The 21578-nt window shown below is 38.1% G+C and overlaps 1 protein-coding gene across 3 annotated transcripts in view; it reads right to left on the reverse strand.

Moving 5' to 3' along the window:
• The window catches only part of DEK (DEK proto-oncogene), a 31041-nt gene that overhangs the window by 1903 nt on the left and 7560 nt on the right, over window positions 1-21578 (reverse strand). For 2 of the 3 annotated variants that reach the window (XR_007408381.1, XR_003135202.3), the window contains exons 7-11: window positions 16784-16972; window positions 4547-4682; window positions 4129-4277; window positions 1966-2142; window positions 36-104 (exon numbers count right to left, since the gene is read on the reverse strand). Coding sequence is in view for 1 of the 3 variants with exons in the window: in XM_025443711.3 (XP_025299496.1) it covers window positions 36-104; window positions 4129-4277; window positions 4547-4682; window positions 16784-16972 (543 nt within the window). In the remaining 2 variants the exon portion in view is untranslated. The remainder of the gene's footprint in view (window positions 1-35; window positions 105-1965; window positions 2143-4128; window positions 4278-4546; window positions 4683-16783; window positions 16973-21578) is intronic. The other variant, XM_025443711.3, reaches the window with a different exon arrangement.

Raw genomic sequence — 21578 nt, forward strand, 5'->3', positions numbered from 1 at the left:
AGTTGATCGAAATTAGAAAAGGTGGCCATATTTACCTCTTTCACGGTTGTTTTTATGAAATCTTTTCTTTCAGTTAAATCATAAGCAGGATAATTTTCATATACCTATAGTGAAAAAGAAACAGATAAAAAGCAGATTTAAAATTCCAGTGATAGTCTTTACCTTTGGATAAAGAAGAAATGGCTGCTGTGTAGGAACACACATGCGCCTGAGCAGTGCTCTGGCTCACCAGAGAACTACAGCAACGGGCAGAAAACAGACTAGTGTTCACACGTTCTGTGTGATATAGGCTCTTGGGACTATCAGCTGAAGTAATAGACATGGTGAGTTAAACACCTACACGCACAGATCTTAGGTAAGGGGACTCAGTTCTTTACACTGGCAGGTTACCTGTCAGTGTCTCGCAGAGACTTTGTACTTTGTCCTGCTGCATCCTCCAACACTACTTGAACTCTAGTGAACTTCAGCCTCTACTCCAACACCCAATCCCCTCCCCAAGGTTAAATCCCTGAGAGCCAGTGCTCTCAGCTCTCAAGTTCTACTCCTACAGCTTTTCTGAATGTCTGTCTCTCTGTCAACTGGCTCCCTGCTGCTTGACTTCACCCAGACTCCATCCACACCTGCAGGCTTCACTCCTGAGGTACAGGGAAGGTAGGCAAACTTTCTTAGTCAAGGGCCAGACTAAATGGCTTTGGCTTTTCCAGAAACACAGTATCTGTTGCAACCACTCAACTACGCCATTGTAGCATGAAAGCTGCCACAGACCACGCTAGAATGAATGGATGTGGTTGTCACATTCAACTATTTACAAAAAAGCCGATGGGATGACGGATTTGGCCCGCTGGCGGCAGTCCCCCAGTTCCTACAGACGGTCAATCACTCACATCACTGCAATTGCTCGCCTCTGTTCTTTCTCTGCAAAACTCCTAACCCTGAACTGGTCTAACTACCAACTTTTCTAGGGTCAGTCCAGAGAAAAGACTGCTGTGGGAAAATAGAACTTTTAAAAGACTGGTCCCATTTGAGGTTCATGGCATCCAATGCCAGAGCCTCGCCAGCAGTCCCTCCTTTGTTCCTACCAAGGGCATTTTCAGCCTTTCCTCCTCCTTGCTCTGGCCAGGAAGCCACTGTTATGCATTCCTTCTGCTGACACAATTCTTCCCTCCAGCTTGTTTGTATCTGGATCCACCAATACCCCCCATTTCCTTGACCTTCCTGAACTCTCCTCCACCGTCCCGCTCCTTGCCCAGCGCAGGCCCCAAGCCTAACACACACGTGTGCTTTCTCTCCCCGACCATCCTAGTCTTTCATCAGCCTGTATACCCACCCTCCATGTGGCTACTATTTTCCTTCCAAAAAAGCTGTTTAAAACAGCAGCTTTAAATTTTTTTTTAAGATTATTTATTTATTTATTCATGAGAGACACGGGGGGGGGGGGGGGAATAGAGACACAGGCGGAGGGATGAAGCAGGCTCCATGCAGGAAGCCCCATGCGGGACTCAATCCCGGGACCCCAGGATCAGGCCCTGGGCTGAAGGCGCTAAACCGCTGAGTCACCTGGGCTGCCCCAGCAGCTTTAATTTATTCACTTTCCTCACTATTCATTCTCAATCCAAGGGTCAGTAATCCTAGCAGTTACCATCCTCGAGATGGCTCCCTGGGAACAGTTCCCTCCCGCACACCAAGTCCAAAACAAGAATTTCCAAGTCCTTCCCACCTGACCGCTCCATGTTCATAACCCCCTTAAAAAATCACAAGCATGCTCACGAAAACCAAAGGCCCAGAACTAACCCCCCGTCCCTTGTCCTTGCCCTCAGAGGACACCAGTTTCTAGTTCACGCTGTATTCTTCCAGGCTTGAAAACTGACTTTTTACACAAACACAGAAACGTATCAATGATGGTATAGTCTTTCTGTATTTACATAGATGGGGAAATACGCTGTACGTTTAAAAAGGTGACAATACCTGGAAGGTTTTTCCATGTTCTTTTGAACTGCTACATAGCATTCCAAAAATAGATGTACCAGTTTAAACATTTCCCTATTGATGGCCAGTTAGCTTGTGATTTTTCAACATTACAGACATGCTGAACATTACTGTAATCACTTTGTGCAGATGTGACTCTGTCTTTAGCACAGAGACCTAGAAATGGAATTGCTAGGTTAAATGGCATTTGCAATTTAAATGTTAAGATACTTCTTAATTGTTCTCCAAAGCTGTTACAACTTTAAGCACAAATACATCTCCCTCTACACTTGCCAAGCATGGAAACTCTTCATTTTTATCAAGCTAATAAGCAAAAATAATTCAATTTTTATCTTCCTCATGAGTAGGGAAAGTGTGTTTTCATGTTTACGGGGCATTTCTATCCCCCACCCTGAACTGCTCTCTCTGTAGTCCTTGCCCATGGAAGGTCATGACCTCTCAACTTGCACTACCCTTCTCCTTCTGGAAACGGTTTCCTCTCTGTCTTGGCTTTGATAACACCTCTATGATTTTTTGTATTTTGTAGGAATCACTTCTTAACTCTGATATTAATGATCTCCAGGACTCTCTGACCTTTGCTTTTCTCCCCCTCTATCTCCAGCCTCTAGACTCCTGGACTGAACACCCAGCAGTAGCCCAGGCTGGCTTTCTCTCCTACCATGCGAGAATTACAGTGGTCACAGTGTCTCCCACTAGATGCTCCAAGCACTTCATCTCATAATGTTGAGAACAAAACTCCTCTTTTCTCACAGTGTACCCTCTATTCTCTTCCCTCAATGGTTAATGCAGCTATGTCCTAACACTTACATGGAGCAATCTCTGACCAGGCTGATTTCTGACTTGGATTACGGTCACCATGTAACTTTGATATGACAAACTTGGGTTTCTTGCCTCTCATCCCATTCTTCATTCTGTCCTTCTCGATGTGTCTGGAGCAACTTAAAAATCAGACTATATGTGCCCCTGATCAGCTCTCAATATCCCAACAAGCCTCCCAATTCTCCCATTAGTTTGAGGGAAAAAACAGCTCTGCAACAAGGCATATAGGAGTTCTACAAAACTTTTCCTTTTCTTCCCTGACTCTTATGCAACTTCCTTCCTACTGTAGTCTTCAGCCAAATTAAACTAGTCACTATTCCTTGCAGTCCTGTCCTCTTTTACGCACATGTGTCCACACTGCTCGACTATATGGCACAGCTGATGTTCTAGGATCCCTTCCCTCCTCCTGGGCCCACACTGGTGTGGCTCCTCCTGTGGTCCTGTTGCCCCTTCTGCACTCTTCCAGCCCAGCCCCCACCACCTGTCCCCAACTCAATGCACCAGCCATTTCCTCCTATCTCACCTGATGGTTAGCCCCTGACAGCTAAGGAATGGATTCCCCAGCTTTACCCCCAAATCTATCCCAGTGCCTGGTACACAGTAAAGGCTCAGTGAATGCTAAATGAATAAACAAAACAATTATCAAGGTCTCAAAAAAGCATAGAATATTTCATGTTTAGTACATTTGAAATTTTAATTTGGCTTTACCATGAGAAACTAGATTCTAAAATCTCCCAATCTGGATCTAGGGTATGGAATCTCTATGGAATCCTATTCAAGACTAGGTCATTTTAATTTCTGAGTATCAGAAACTAACTTCATAGAAGTCTGGGCTAAAAACCTGATCTATACCATCCTATTAGAACAGTAATGCTGAAAACAAAGGGGTTCAGGAGAGTCTGTTTTCTTAAAGTATTTATTTAGTAATCTTAATCTCTACACTCAATGTGGGGCTCGAATTCATGACCACGAGGATCAAGAGTCACATACTCCTCCAACTAAGTCAGCCGGAGCCTAAGATTCTGCTTCTTTAACATAATCTAAGGATGCATCAATAGTTTTCTCTGCAGTTTGTAATGTATAACTTTAACTTTATTCACTGTACACATGCTACTGTTATTTATGAAGTAACTTCAATAGGGCAGAGGCTTTGACTCATTTATTTAACGCACAGTATCCCAGCACCTATAAGAATGGCTGGCATATAACAGTTTAGCAGACATTTATTCAGTGAATGAATGCACTTAAGAATCTTGCTTTGAACTAAAGGCCAAGTGAATTTTTCAAATAAAAGCAAAACGATGCAAGTATTTGTCCAGTTACCTCCTTGCAAATCTGCTTCATTGTGACTTCCTCCAAGTTGGCACTAGCCAATAGTTTCTTCACGGTTTCCTTTAACTCTTCATCTGTAGGAGGTTTCTTTAATTTTTTAATTAAAGGTTCATCATCTGAACTATCCTCGGATTCACTTTCTAAGAGAAGATAAGCATTCATGAGATTCTCAGAGAGGTATCAGGTCCAACTACACATCACCACTCTGTAAGCTATGTACATAATATGCATGGAAATTTTTGTCAATTGTGAAAATTTTTAACTATAAGACACTACACAACACCACTCCCTCCTTCCCCCAGCCCATTTTCTTTGCAGTTTCTCTGTTTCCACACACACTCCTACTAAAGTGCTCTAGCGTAGGAGTCATACCTCCCAGGTTGCTGCGGACACGCCATGTCTGACATACCTTTTTTGGAACTGTTCTGATTTTTCTTGGTGGTGCTGCTATCTGCCTTCTTAACATTAGCACTCTTGACAGTTTTCTTACTCTTAGAAGTGGCTTTCTGCTTAGGTTTTTCTCTTTTAGAAGTCTTTTTTGGGGGCTGTTGGAAAGGAAAGCAAAGAACATATATCAATGAGATGAATTCCATTCCTCTATTCCTCTGTGCCTCTCAATGATACCAGAGAAAATTAATGTATTCAACATCACCGATGAAAAATTATTACTAGTTATCAATGTCTGAGGTAACCAATATGCTCAACAAACTTCATTTTATCCTGATGCAAAACTAGTCACAAGAATCAAACACTAAAAATAAGCTGCCCAAATTGATTACACACATTAGAGAAAACTTTATCTTAAAAAAAAAAATACACCTCTAGAACATAGGTGTTATTAATGTTCTCCTTTTGTCTCTTCTAGCTAGAATGGAAGTTCCATGAGGACAGGATTTTTTTTGACACTCTAAGTGTATCCCGAACTCCCAAAATAGTGCACCAAGTACAGCAGTTGCTAAGGAAGTATTTATGAATATATGAGGAGACTAAGGCTCAAGAGGTATTTTGTTCACAGCCACATAACTAACAGAATACACACAGTGATGTTCAAATAGATCTGACTCCAGAACCTGTTTCCTTAAACAATGACTCAGCTGATCTTAAAAAAAGCTAAGTAGGGATCCCTGGGTGGCACAGCAGTTTGGTGCCTGCCTTTGGCCCAGGGCACGATCCTGGAGACCCAGGATCGAATCCCACATCGGGCTCCCGGTGCATGGAGCCTGCTTCTCCCTCTGCCTATGTCTCTGCCTCTCTCTCTGTGTGACTATCATAAATAAATAAAAATTAAAAAAAAAAAAAGCTAAGTATACTTATCTTACACATATCTATACATAGATTAATTAAAATGACAGTATTATAATTTAAACTTTGTCCCAGTCAGGGTCTTTGATATTAGGGAACATTTTTTCATTTAATTAATTTTCCCAAAGTAGAAGCATCTTATATAAGCAAATAGCTCAAGATAACCTAAAATCTCATTTTCATACACCAAAAATCTTGCAAATCACTTCTGACAGAAAGTCTCTCCAATGTTTTACACTTTAATTTGAGTATCATAATTCCTTCTTTAAAAAAAAAAATTACAGATACTGGTTTGAACTTACTCTTAAAGAAAATTAAAGTATATAGACCAATCTGTCCCAAGAGTTAAGTGGGCTCAGGCTTTCTAAGTGTAGTTCAATTTAAGTATTTGTTTTTCCTCCTGCCACACTGCCATCACTATGTATTCACACCAGGCCACAAGCACCCCGTCCTACTGCAATCATATACTGTTGGCTGGCAGCTGGCTAACCTATCTAGTTTAACTGCCACTAAAAATGCATTTAAGAGGTGGCAAGGGGCCAAAATGCCTTCTAAAAGTAAAGTATATGAGATTTACTATGCGTTTTTGCTATTTAGAGGCCATTTTTACTTATTTCCTACTTTTTTGAGGTGTTCTAAAGAGGGAGGATGGTGGAAAGGTACCACTGGTTCATCAACTTTCTAATGAACGAAGTTTTATTAAGTGTTCACCTAATTCATAAGAACCATAGTAAAGAAAAAAAAAAAAGAACCATAGTAAGTCTAAAAGGGAAGACTGAAATTTCCTAAGTTCTGTTGGTGTACTTGATACACAGAATAATCACTCTTCTGTATCACTTTTTAGTCAAAGTTTAATGAAATCTGGATCTGTAGGTGATTAAAATATTTTACAAGTAAGTAAGTTATTACAAAAAAGGGATAATAGCTACACTATAAGCATTATTACTTGATCCTCATCCAAATTAGATTAGAATCACATACTTAAAATAGTTCCTGAGCCTTTTAAGGCCAGGGTATACAGCTATCATTAAAATTTTAGAAGGCGCATGATATGGCACCATTTTAAAACCTGCAAACTAGAGTAGTGATAGTTTGACAAAGTGTAAAACTTCAGTGATAAATGAAGGATAATCAAGCCATCTCCACGAGCTGTTACCACTGGACAAACAACAAAATGAAACTACACTTATGTATTTCACACCATCTTCCACAACAGGCATAGTGTTTCCCAGTTTTTTGTTTTTTTTTTTAAAGGTTTTATTTATTTATTCATGAGAGATACACAGAGAGAGAGAGAGAGGCAGAGACACAGGCAGAGGGAGAAGAAGCAGGCTACATGCAGGGAGCCTGATGTGGGACTCAATTCCGGGTCTCCAGGATCAGGCCCTGGGCCAAAGGCAGGCACTAAACCGCTGAGCCACCCGGGCTGCCCGTTTCCCAGTTTTTTAAGTGAACTACCCTATTAACAGAAACACTGTAAACATACTGTCCACAAGCACTACAGAACCCTAACAGGTAAGAATGTGGGCTCTGCAGACAAGCTGTCTGGTTTCAGATTCTGGCCCCAGTTCCCTCATTTACAAAATGGGGGAAATGTGACCATACTTCATGGCTTTCTGGGAATAAATGCATTAATACACAGAAAGTAAGTTTAGTGGTGCCTGGCTCACAGGAAATGGTTAATAAATATTAGCTATTATTACTATTTTGAGTGCCCTCCTTTATAAAGAAATTCTTTCATCAAACAAATGTAGTCACTTGAAGTCTTAAATTTTTCTTAAAAGCAAGGCACATTTCAAAGAATAGATACACAGAGGGGGATCCCTGGGTGGCGCAACGGTTTAGCGCCTGCCTTTGGCCCAGGGCGCGATCCTGGAGACCCGGGATCGAATCCCACATCGGGCTGCCGATGCATGGAGCCTGCTTCTCCCTCTGCCTATGTCTCTGCCTCTCTTTCTCTCTCTCTCTCTGTGTGACTATCATAAATAAAATTAAAAAAAAACATTAAAAAAAAAAAAAAGAATAGATACACAGAACAAAAGCAGTAAGATACACTCAATGACACCTGTGTTAGTAACTAACCATGATGCACTGTGTTTATTTCATTACGTTCTGGTAGATAGGACTGCCCCCACAAACAGCCATCCCTGTAATAATAAACTACATGATATATATACACTGGATTTCACTTATTGTTAATGACCAACAAGTTATTCTGCAACATATTTAAGGTAGGAATTCAGTAAAGCTTATCTTTTTTAGACAGATAAATGTTGGCATGCAGTAGTGGTTGACAGCGGAGTAGTAAAATAACTGAACTCTAGAAAACCACATGTCTACAGGTCTCATCTCGAGCAGAAAGGCAATCAGAGTAACTCAGATCATGTGAGTTAGCCTTGCAGATGTAAAGAATCACCTCAGCTGCCCTGATAAGTTTTAGGTATGTACAGAAGGAGGTTACTTTGAAAAAATGGGCATCCCAAAGGACCCTGGACTGAGACACTATGGACAATTTCTGGCAGGTAAGGTGAATGAATAATCACATACTTTGGAGGAAAAGAGGCCCAGGGAGAGCTGAGGAGGAGAGTGGAAGCACGCTCAATTACACTCTATAGGAACTTTCAAATCCTCATTATTTTTCTTCCCTCTTCTCAGGACAATCTCATTCTTGAGTCTAAATCCAGCCTGCCAGTGACCTTCTCTGAATGTTCACTGTACCACCAAATGATCCATCCGTGGCTGCACAGTACCTGGCCTACAATTTGCGTATCCCTACTTCATGTGAAGCAGTGAATAAGAACACAGGATTGAGAGCTAAACCCTGCTTCACACCCTGACTCCGCTACCGACCCATTCTGTATTCTCAAGTACATCACTTACCTTCCCCACGCCTGTTTCCTCATCTGTAAAATCCAGACTTTGCCGAATTTAACACTTTTCCCCCCCACATTTTCACAGTTCAGCAGTACCTGAACTGGGGTGCATTTTATAATTTACATTAAAATGATACCTTATCGGCATCAGACTTGATGAATGGTGGCCATATCTGTAGAACTGTCGTGAGGATTAAATGAGTAAATAAGTATAAGGTAGCAGAGAGAATAACATCTAATACATAGCATTATTAAACTAGTTATTTATAGCCTGTTTCCCCACCATATCACAAGTTCCTTAAAGGTATATTTGACAATCTCCATGAGAAGAGACCTGATTGTCTTATTTAGCTCTATCTGTCCCCAGCAACCTTACAAATGTTTGGCATAAAGCAACCATTTAAATATTTGTCATGTTCATCTCCGTATCACTTGTAGGATCTGGTTTACTTGTACTCTATACCCAAGATGTGCTTAAAATGTAATTGAAAGGATAAAAAAAGAGGCAGTTCCATACTACTACGTTCACATACATTATCATATATGAGCTTAAAAAAAAAAAAAGATCCAAAGACAAAACTGTTTATCTCATTACAAAGGAGGAAAATGTATCCGAGTGGTTGAGAGCCAATGCCTCACAGCTAGTGAGAAGCAAGACATCTGATGAAGTCCAGTGTGCCTACCCTAGATTAGTTGCTTATGGAAATGACTAACATACCTATGTATCTCTTTAAGCCAGAACTGAAATGTTAGAAATAAGCCAGTGATATCATAACCTATTTATATGTTTAAATTTAACTTTTTCCATTACATACAAATGTTACCATGATAAAGAATAAAATAATGTTGGCAGAAAATGCAAAATAGCAACAAAGGATCACCAACCTTTGTATTAGGGCTCTCTGGCCATTATTACCCTCTAAATTTTGTAGCAGCCCCAGGATCATTTCTTTATAGAATTTTTTTTTTAAAGCCAAGATGGGCCTTAGTGTAATCCAATTTTGTATAAATAGTTTTTTTTACCAAATCTCTTCCTTTCACTCTGCTGACTTCTCCTGTTTATCCTTTAAAAGCTCTGATCAAATTGTTAGCTACTGTGAAGCTTTCCTGCCTGGATCTTTACTCCTCACATGTCTCCAGAAAGAGGTAAATACCCTTTATCTCCTGAGCCTCTACATTATCTTGTCTAAATGTCCTTTTTAAAACTTGTAAGTTGGGATCCCTGGGTGGTGCAGCGGTTTGGCGCCTGCCTTTGGCCCAGGGCGCGATCCTGGAGGCCCGGGATCGAATCCCACGTCGGGCTCCCGGTGCATGGAGCCTGCTTCTCCCTCTGCCTGTGTCTCTGCGCCCCCCTCTCTCTGTGGGACTATCATAAATAAATAAAAATTAAAAAAAAAATAAAAATAAAACTCGTAAGTTATACTGTTTTCCTCCTGATCTCTGACCTCTTCCTTTCTACCAACAACTGGTAAGCACAAAGAATCCCATCTTATTTGTTCCTTGATCTCCAGTGTAGGGCTCAGAACTGGATCCTAGTAGTTACTATGTAATTATTTGGAGACTGAGATGGGACAATATTCTTGGAAACTAGATAACTGCTGAAGATCTACTCCAGCTCTGAGATCGTTTCATCAGCATCACTCTGCTTCCTAAGATAACATGTTTGCCACTTAACAGCAGCCAAACTTCTTGATTTTTTAATATAACTGTCTTCTGGCACAACTTACCTATATTGTGTTGTATGTGTAAGAGGTTGTATGTGCAAGAGGAAAAAAAGAGACCATTAGGTAAATCATCAAGGCTGAGGCCTGGGCACCTATATATTTTTTTAAAGCCCCACAGCAGACTCACCTAGTTATAAATCTTCTAAGATGAGAGATAAATTTATAGTCTGCATCTCTCACTAAGCTTTTTCTATGAAGTGTCAGAGGTAATTAATTTAGGCTTTGCTTGGCTACAGTGCTTACTGTTGTAATCTTCATTTTCTAACAAATATTTCAAAAATGAAAAAAAACAAACATCCTCAGTTTCCAGGCCATAGTGTGGATCTGGTGTGTAGGCTATGGTTGCCAATTCCTGGTCTAGATTATAAATGATTGGCCCTAGAAAAGGCAGGAACTAGACAGTCAATAAGATAATTTCTGAAGTTATATATTTATGTCAACAGCTTTTAGCTTTTTTAATAATTAGAAGTGGATATGTACTTATTAACTTATCTAAAGGTATTGCTTAAAATCAAATTTGAATCTAAATCACTAATTCTATATAGCTAACTCTGAAGACAGAAGCATATGAACTAGCAGCTCTGTAAAGAGTAATAAGGACAAGACAATAAAACATACCAGTAGCGTATACCTGAAACTAATGTGACACTGTGTGTCAACTGTACTCCAATACTAAAAAAAAAAAAAAACAAAAAACAAAACAAAACAAAAAAAATATATATATATATTATATCCTTGGGGTACAAAACTGAGGATATATCATCCTCTCACTTGGAGTCAGGACTAATTCAGAAACAAGATGTGTAAGTACAGGGCATGTCATAGATTCTCAGTAATTCTGCTCCTTGTGTTTACCAATAAATGCTTACTGAATGAGTGGTGGTACCTCTCCCCAAGTAGACTGTTCCTAGAAGACAAAGGCCAGATCTCTCTCTTTTTCCCTACTCAGCAAAACTCAGGTAGAATAAGACCATCACTCTGAATAAACAAGAATGATGTACCCATTACTTATACAAGACCCAGCCTCATGAGTTTTCCATAGTCTGGCTTCAATGTACACTGCTCTTGCTTATTAATCTCTCACTGCTTTACTTCTGGACACATTACCTAACCACAAACAAGTGTCAGTCAGAGGGTCCCTGACTTGCTTGCTCCCCATCCTGGTCCACATGTCCAACTTTCCTTTCTATTCCCAAGGTCAATTTCAACTGAAACTACTGTCATTTCTCTTCAAAGCTTTTCCTCAGCAACAGATAGCAACATTTTCATTTGGAAATTTATTATTCAAAGGGCATTTGGGTAGAAAATATTTTCCGGAACTTCAATAGCACTTAGTATACTCTCAATTTATTGAATTAACTAATGTAAAAATGATAACATGAGAAATCCCTACTTTAAAATCTCTCTTAAAATATTTTGAAAATTTTAGTAATTATAACAAACCCATTATGTGGCTCATTACAAAGAAAAAATGTTGGAGGTACTCATGAGTTACCTAAAGTTGTTACTTAACCAAACAGGAGTCAAGACTCAAGTCTTTTATCAAAATATCTGGGAAAAAATTAGGTGGTTAAGTTAAAAAAAAAAAAAATTAGGAAAAGGCTAGTTTCCAAAATGTCACAGGATTTATTAAGATTCCAGCTTGTTAGTTCTAAATCTGCTGTGAGTGGTTCACTCAGAACCATCCGGTATTGTAGTAAGTTTTAATGCACTAAAGGGAAACAGACAAAAATTGACCGCTGCCATTAATTTCAGGTAGTACCATGTACTGTGATCTAATTTTGTAAAAGATTAGTACCATAATTTTTTTTTTAATTTGAGGAGGATTTTCTGTATCTCTGACAACCGTGAAGGTATAGAATCAGAGGAATGACACAAGCACTTTTTGAGGGAAGGCAAAAAAAAAATCTCGGGAGAAAAGGCTTACCTATCTTTTATAGGCAGCAGGGCTCTTGAAGGAGGGTCTCCAAAAAAGACGCCTGTCACAGAGCCAGAATCCTGTCCTCACAGCAGAAAGGTTGTACTGGGTGAACAGATGAACAAAATAAAAATTAGCTTAAAATACACTATTCTTTTAACAACTTGGCTGAGAAAACTCAAGAGTGCCAAGAGTAAAGAATGTGCAAGGCTCATTATATTTCACGAAAAATTATGAAAGCGAGTTAAAGTCTAAGATTTTATTACGGTGATTATTCAAGTTTGCCTTCCACCAAAAGATTTCAGTAGTTTATATGGTTTTGTAAATCCTCTGATGAAATTATGAAATGAAGGTGGGATTATTATTTTTTAGAACATAATTAAGGACTAATAAAACTTTTCCATTCACCCTCCCACTACTACCAAATAATTCCTTGAATAGTCCAAATATTTCCTGGCTCTGGAAAGCTACCACCTGGATCTCACAGCCTCCCCTGCAGCTACAGATAGAGAGGTGATGAAGTTCTGCAAAGGCAACTTACATGGAGATCTCTGGTAAAAGGCATCCCTTCCCGGGGAAAAAAGTGAGAAGGCTACTAGAAGAAAGCCCTTTACTTTTCTCTGAACAGAGATTCAATGCCTAAAGGTAAAAACACCATCCTGTGATCGTGGTTAAGTACCACATATGCAGATAATGTGCCTCAGGAAGAAACAGGGTATTCCAGTTAATACCTTTCCTGAGCTGATGTACTGGCCCCAAATCGCCTCTCTGTATTTCTCGTCATGAAAGAAAAAGAAACTCTTGCTTTGGACATTACTAGTAAGGTTTTTAATTATTTACAGTTAAAGACATTCCTGATATGTATGGGTACATTCAGATGAATTCTAAATACCAAGTGATAATTCAGTTTGTTGCTCTAAGAATGTGTTATAAAAATACTATGAAAAATTGAAGGAGTATTGGGATAAAATTTTAAAAACTATGCTTTCAAGGGTCTAAGAAATTATCAGAATTATTTTCTCCAATGTGGGAAGCATAGCTCCTTTTTTCAATACTTTCCAATACTTCTCTATGCCTAAGGCTAAACATCCATGGTAAATGATCTCACCAGTTCTTTTTAGCAATCTTCCCCTAAAGATGCTAATCCAATATAAGAACCAGATGATTTTCAGAATAAATTTATAGAAAATAACTAAACTTGTCATTTTCCTATCCCTTTATTTTTAAGAAACATTATCTACAAATTTCCTAATTCTAAACTGATCTCCTTCTACTACCCTAATAAAGCAAATGTCCCCAAGAGCCAAGATGATAAGTTTAAAACAGCTCTTTTATAAAGGAATCACTACCCAAGTCACTCTTGGAAACAAAGAGCAACTTCTTACTTGAGTTACTTCTAAAGAAAAGGAGGATTAAAAATTGCTGTGAACCACTCACTGCCTATCACAGAAACAGCTATAGGAACAGAGAAGTTCCAACAAAATGTCTTGGCTAGCAATTACTAGCTAACATGCTTAAACAGGACATGTATCCTTACAGAAGGCTTAAAAAAACCTGCCAATTGTTTTAACTGTGTGGTTTTCAGTGACTTCATTCTTACATTTAAGAGAGAAGAAATTTACTTAAAAACTTCCTAGTCTTTCACACAGCTTCATATGAAAATGAATGAGGGCAGCCTGGGTGGCACAGCGGTTTAGAGCCACCTGCAGCCCAGGGTGTGATCGTGGAGACCTGGGATTGAGTCCCACATCGGGCTCCTTGCATAGAGCCTGCTTCTCCCTCTGCCTGTGTCTCTGCCTCTCTTTCTCTCTGTAGGTCTCTCATGAATAAATAAATAAAATCTTAAAAAAAAAAAAAAAGAGAGAGAGAGAATGAAAAAGTACCTACCTCATGTAACTGGTCAATGGACAACTATAACTTGCACTGGATTTCTGCTTGAGTTAGAGTCCTAACTTTAGCAATATGATATAGATTATTTAGTCCAAAGCCCTCAACTTACAAAGAAACCAAAGATAACATTAATCTACCCAAGTTCAGAGTTACTTAATCCAAGAATCTACAATAAAACAAGAAAATATTAATGGGGGAGAAGTCTTATTTATGAAGGAAAAATCTGTCTCAGGAAATAAACAATAATATTACCTTAGTAATTTTCTATGAAAGAATCGACAAAACAAAAAAATTCTATCTACAGGCAATCCACAACTTTTCCAATCAACCTGTAACTCTTCTTTTTGGCCTCTTAGAAAAAAAGGTCCTTTCATAGTAATAATAAAAAACAATGCCACTTATGAAGTCCCTAAAAAGATTACCACTTAACTGAGTCCTCAAAAAAAATGAAAAAATAAGGAAAAACGGTTACCACAAAAATACTATTCCTCCTGCTGGTACTTACCTTTCAAAGGCAATCAGAACCTTTCACAGGAACGGAATCAGTAATACAGTTTTTGAGAAGAATAGTCCTAAATTTGAGATAGCCTTTAGAACAATGAATAGTAGCTATGGCTGTTGGAGGGAGACATAACAGGAAAAGAAAAAAAAAGAAAGAACTATTTCTTGGTCCAGGTGTTATTGGATCGTATTTTACAAAGTTTGTCAGTGCCATCCAAGCAGAATAACCACAGCACAGAGCATTATGATACAGTACTTATGTTGTGTGACTTTGTACGTCTGTAAAAGCTTATTTGTGTTTTCTTTTTTTCTACATGGATTTTCACTATTTGACCTGGGTTTCTAGCAAATGATCCTTTTTTATGGTACTGTAGAAAGGTTCTGATTTATAAGTGGGACAGTTCCACTTGTGGTCTTTATCCAGGAACCCGTATGGTACAAATCAGAAGTCATCTATATTCACAAAGTTCAAGTAATTCTACTTAGAAAAATCTGACAATAATCTGGAAAGTAAAAAAATGAGTATAAAATACCCTCACCTTTTAACCTACACCTTAGTAATGACAGGAATATTGGATTTAGGAATATTACATATGATAAAAACTATTTTAATACTAATAGTAATAGCAGCAGCTAATACCTACTTAGAGTGTGTGCCAAGTACTGCTCTTAGTGCTTTAAATAAAGTCAATGAAATCAACCCTTTGAGGCCAATACTATTATCAACCCCATATGACAGATGGGAAGCTAAGGTATAGAGTTTATAAGTAATCTGCCCAAAGTCATACTCGAAGGTACAGCTGGGACTTGTTCCCAGATAGTTTCCAAAGCCCATGCTCATAGTCACATTGTCTCTATGCAAAAATTAAATGTTTATATTCTATGACAACTTTTCACACTTTAACTCTGCCTTTAAAAAGGTTTTAGGAAGCATAGTGAATACATGTAGTAATAACCCAAAATCTGTTGAATGAGGAATATCATTACTGCAAAACTGCTATTATTATGCATTCACATAATAACAAACAGGGTTCCCTTCTGATGTCCTTAAAATCTATTCCATTAAAACCTTGAGGCTGAGATTACTCATCTTCCCTTGCTCTACAAATATATTATGAAATACCTCCTAGATTGTAATATTCTTTTGGAAATTATAAAGCACTTCATACTTAGCTTTATAGAAGTCTTTATAAAATCTGACATTAGAATAATCATGGGTTTTAAGTACCTAAAGACAAATACACACATAAAATCAGAGTTCAACACATTCATCACATCTTTATTCCTACTAATCCAGTAGTTACCAAGTGGAGGTGATCCCCCCCACTCCTACCCTCAAGGACATCTAATAATGTCCTTGAACACCATTTTTGGTGTTCACAATTGGAGGTTTGGGGAGGGGGGGTGGAGGGTGCTGTTGTCCTCTAGTGGGTGAACATTCTATAAAGCACAAGACAGCCCTCTGCAACAAAGAATTATCTTGGCCTAAAAAGTCAAGCCAATAATCAAGTCCCTAAATAAGGGAGATGACCCAATTTACATAGCAAGTTCTGACCACTGAAGGAGACACCAAAACAAAAGTCTATTGAAATACTATTAGCCATAACAAGAAGTCATCTCCTTGACTGAGGATACGTATCAAGGAGAAGGTAAAGCTAACTCTTCAAATGGTTCAGCAGCTCTCCTCTTCCTGAAGTTTCATTTGTGAAACTAAATAGTCTCAAAATTTTACAGATATGCCCAACTAAAAGAAAACGGCAGGCATTCCTAAGTGATACAAAACTTGCCCATGCATCAAATAAATTTCAAACACTGTTCCTCTCATTAAATAGCCCCCATTGAGCTGAGAAAAACTGGGGTCCTTAAGCCCCTGGCTTTTTTGCATAGAACATAGAGTAAAATGGCTCAAGTCAAACATAAAAAAAAATTCTCAATCTGCTTCTCTGGTGGTTCAATATATGCACCGCCCCACTTCCCATTTACCTATTCTAATCTTCAAGGGGCAGCTGAAATCCAGGCCACATTAACCTCACTCTTCTAATTCCAAAACTCTCACATCTGGGTGGCTCAGCAGTTGAGCATCAGCCTTTGGCTCAGGGCGTGACCCTGAGGTCCTGGGATTAAGTCCCCTCTCCCCAGCGAGCCTGCTTCTCCCTGTTTGTGTCTCTGCCTCTCTCTCTGTGTCTCTCTCATGAATTAAATAAAATCTAAAAAAAACAAAAACAAAAAACAAAAACAAAACCCAAAGCTCCATAAGGGAAAGAAAGGATTTATATTATACTTAACTATTTTTGTGTCTTTGAAATTATAAACAACCAATATGGTACTAATGGTTTCTAGAATCGGTATTCTGGCTAGATCTATCATAAAACAGGAATATTTAACTCTCCCCATGGAAAGAAATTATAGAAAAACCCCACAAACACCCAACACTTTACCTCCTCTTCACTTTCTTTATCTTCATCATCTGAAGACTCTTCCTTGTTTTTCTTTTCATCTTCATCACTGCTAGATTCATCTGACAGGATTTCAGGACATTTGGTTCGCTTAGCTTTCCTTGCCATTCCAGAACTGTTCCGTTCCTTTTTGTTGCCTTTGCTAGAACTTTTTTTAGATTTTGGCAATGGCTGTGTATAATAAAGATAACACCAATGGGCTATTACATTTCCAAGTCAATCATTTGTGATAACTACTTATCAGCTCAATCAGTATTGTTCCTATCTCAAGAAGTATTTCCAAACATAGCAGCTTTAGAGAGAACCATTCATCTTTAACGTGTCAAGTTGATCTTTTTGTCCACACTACCAACTTTCATTTGTGTTCTAACACCCACACAAGACTCTCCACAAATGCTGAAATACATACTGTGTGTTCTCACATGGCATTAGGAGCCCAAGTATACAATGTATTAGGCTCAAACAGTTATTTATACTTTATCAAGGTGGTTTTTTGAGTTACCCTGGTAATTTATTTCATTCTTGTAAGCATTACAACTGTCAATGCCAGAGGAACTTCTTGCTTTAGGGAATCCTTCAATCAAAAGATTGGAACCATCCATAAAGGAAATAAAACCTCACTTTACACATCCTGAATTTATGATCTATATAATTTATATTCATATTATCTCTGGGTTCTACTTTCAATAATGCAAGTATTATATTCTCATTGATGATTCTAAATATGCAATTAGTGTTGGGTGTTAATTATGAAACTAATTAAGAACCATAGAATACATGTATTGCTTTTACTCTGATATTTAATTAAACCACACGTATTTAAAAAGTAGAGATCGCACAAGGAAACAATTTGATTATATTAACCAGCAAATTTAATTCTTAAAAAGCTTTCTTAGGGGAGTATTTGCTAACTTATGAAATTGAAAACCATAAAATAACCTTGCATAAAAGATCCGAAAATATGTACACTGAGGAATTAAAATTTCCAAAATTAGAGGTATCTTTTATTTTTCCTTTTGCCTATCTTATTTTCCACAATAAAAAGAAACAGGAAAATTCCAGAATATAACCTTGTGAAAGACAATTATATAAATGTCAGGGGTAACTTTATAGGCAACATCTCTCATGGAGCTAGAACCACAGGCTCTTTCTCTCCCAGAAACTTCCAGTCTTAGTTTGTGTCACCTGCACAAACATTAAGAAAAGGTGGCTGCTTTGTGTATGTAGTGTTCTCAGGCTATGTACAATCCAGAAGATAGCCTCTAGCTGCCCAAACAACATATCCTTCCTCAAGGCAGATTGGGCAATAACCAATCTAGGTCTTTGGGAGCTTTAACTTAGTAGACCAATGATATTTCTCAGAGGGGTTCTCTGTAAGTTTCTATAAAAAGCTTCCTTAGGGATCCTTGGGTGGCTCAGCGGTTTAGCGCCTGCCTTTGGCCCAGGGTGTGATCCTGGAATCCCGGGATCCAGTCCCGTGTCGGGGTCCCAGCATGGAGCCTGCTTCTCCCTCAGCCTGTATCTCTGCCTCTCTCTCTGCCTCTCTCTCTCTCATAATAAATAAATAAGATCTTAAAAAAAAAAAAAAGCTTCCTTGGATGTATACAGATCTCCTTGTTATGTGACCTGCTACTATCACCAATTAGTACCAGGAACTAAATCCATCTGGATAAATTCTTTGAACTCACTGGAGAAAAGGTGACTCTCAGTGTCCAAACTCTTCCTATTCATTATATGAAATTCAAGACTCAAATATATTAGAAAAATGTGGCATCCCTTACTCGCTCAGTTCAGGAACCAAATACAAGTATTAAGAATGTAATCTGTATAAGGAATCAGTAATAAGACCATGGGTGCAGGATAATCTCCACAGGAAGCGAAAGAATGTTAAATCATTTAAGTAAAGTAAAAAAAATGCAACTTCTAAAATAAGGAGCTTTAAAAAAAAGTAATAATACATAAATATTCTAGAGCGTTCCTATATTGGTTCTAAAAATAGTTGAATCTATTAACCAGAATCCAGTGTCAAGAGCATCATCCCTTTTTAGAAATAAAATCTGGAAAACAGATAATCAAGATTGAAGTACAAAAAAAAAAAAAAAAAAAAAAAGATAGTCAAACAATGTTAATTCAGTACTATTATTATGGAGAAAGAAATTAGTACTCATGAGCTTACTGTTTTTCTTAAATGAAAAGTATAGAACAGAAAATTACCTCAGATTGATATTAGATTAAGGAATAGTTATCACAGAATCAGATATTTGGAATGCAGATAGAGGGTTGGATTCCTAAGGCTAAAAGAGTGGTTCTCAGAAAATGGTTCATGCACCCTGGGGTTTCCTGAGACCTATTCAAAAGCCCATGAGGTCAAAACTATTTTCATAATAATATAAAGACACTGTTTTCTCTTTTCATTGTGTTGACATTTGCATTGACTCTGCAAAAGCAAAGATGGTTGTAAAATTGCTGGCCTTTAGTACCAATCAAGGCACGAGTAGCAAGCTGTGCTAGTAGTCATTATATTCCTCACAAATGCAAACTAGAGGGAAAAAAAGGTTTTTCCTTTAAGAATGTCTTTGATGAAGCAGTAAATATTATGTTAACTCTCAGCCTGTGAGTACTCGTCTGTGCTATCTGGAACAAAATGGGAGGTACACAGAGAGTATGTTTGCTACGTACTGAACTTCACTGGTTTTCTTAAGATAAAGCACTTGCACAACTGACCTGTGAGCTAAGCTAGCTACCTTTTTCATGAAACACAATTTGTAAAAGAACTGTGAAAGTCTGCCTATTCAAAGACATCTTCTTGGGGATCCCTCAGTGGCTCAAGTGGTTTAGCGCCTGGCCTTTGGCTCAGGGTGTGATCCTGGAGTCCTGGGATCGAGTTCCACATCAGGCTCCCTGCATGGAGCCTGCTTCTTCCTCTGCCTGTCTCTGTCTCCCTCTGTGTCTCTCATGAATGAATAAATAAATTCTTTAAAAAATAAAAAATAAAAAAAGAAAGACATCTTCTTAAAATGAACAAGAGCCTGTCACTGGAAGAAAAACTGATGGTATTTACTGCCAATGATATATTTCAATACTTCACATGGGTAATTCACATCCAACACCATGAACTAAGAGCCTCCCAATACCTAAAGATTCTTCTGATGAGATGGTGGTTACATTAACAAATGACTTTTTGACACTGTTTAATGGATATGTGCCAACATTTGAAAGATTTCTGCATATTTCTGCATATTTCAGAAAACCAATAATTTCCAAGTGGTGAATCCATATTACAAAATCATAGATAAAAGTTCTAAGAGTTCATGGACTTGGTTTCAGAGACCATATTACAACTAACCTTTAATAAACTACCACTGTGGAGTTTTGGTATTGTATCAAAGGAGAATATCCATAATTATCTCAAAGTTTAAAAAATATTTCTTTTTCCTAACTATATACTTAAGGCTGATTTTCTTTACATACTTCAAGCAAAAAACCAGCATGTGCAATATATTGAAATGACAAATGAGAATAGAGTGGTCTTCTCTTAAGTCAGACATGAAGAGACTCACAAAAATAAAAATACCATTCTCTTGATTTTTCTGGTGTATTTTTAATACCAAAAAACTCACTTTTTTTGTATGAAAAATAACTGTTATTTAAAAAATTGTTTCAGTTTTAATTTACACTACAGTAAATATCAGAATATCCCATATAAAAGCTTCTGGAGTCCTCATTAATTTTTATGAGGGTATCAGGTCCTAAAACCAACAGTTTAAAAAGTCATTGAGGAGACGCCTGCCTGGGTGGCTCAGTGATTAAGCATCTACCTTTGGCTCAGGGCATGATCCTGGATTCCCGAGATCAAGTCCCACATTAGGCACCCTGCATGGAGCTTGCTTCTCCCTCTGCCTATATCTCTGCCTCTCTCTGTGTCTCTCATGAATAAATAAAATCTTAAAAAAAAAATCAATGAGGAAAAGAATATAAACATATCCCTCATAACTTAATAATGTCTTCTGGAGAAATGGTATTGTTTGTCACCTGAAATTCTAAAGTAGAGGTAAAAGTTTAGGAAAACAGATAATCTCTCATCTTTAAGCCAATTCAAAACACACAAAGATTCACCATGGCCCTTGGGTTTTTAGCTGCCTGAGAACTGACAAAAATACCCTTTATCAGTCTTTGTCCAGTTAATGGTAAATTAGACTACCAGCAGATAAAACCAAAGTCCCAAGGGTACCTGGGTGACTAGTCGGTTAAGCATCTGCCTTCAGCTCAGGTCATGATCGCAGGGTCCTGGGATCAAGCCCCATGTTAGGTTCCCTGCTCAGCGGAGAGTCTGCTTCTCTCTCCCTCTGCTTCCCCATCCCTAACTGTGTTCTCTCTCAGATAAATAAAATCTTAAAAACACCCCTAAGTCTCAGAGCTATTTTCTGATTCTAATCCTTAAGGCCCCTTCCACTCACTGATAGTATTCCCCTGAACTCCTAAGTCCTCTAGATCTCTTCATAGTTTCTTTGCCATGAAAATGAGGAAGAATATGAAAATATTTACTGACAGACTTCAAACAGAAAATGTAGGCTCCTGTAAGTATTACTTCAACAGACATTTTTAAGTCAGTGATGTCATTTGTTAAACAATTTGGGCAAACCTAATCTAAATTTCAGAAGAATGGGGGAAAGTATAAGGCCATTTTACTTCCATGTCCAACTCCTGGGCTCTGCTGATTCTGGAAACCCAATCCAAGAAACTTTTAACATTCCATTTTGTTTTTTATGTTGTATTT

This window comes from Canis lupus, chromosome 35 (genome assembly GCF_003254725.2).
Source record: "Canis lupus dingo isolate Sandy chromosome 35, ASM325472v2, whole genome shotgun sequence".
NCBI lineage: Eukaryota > Metazoa > Chordata > Mammalia > Carnivora > Canidae > Canis > Canis lupus.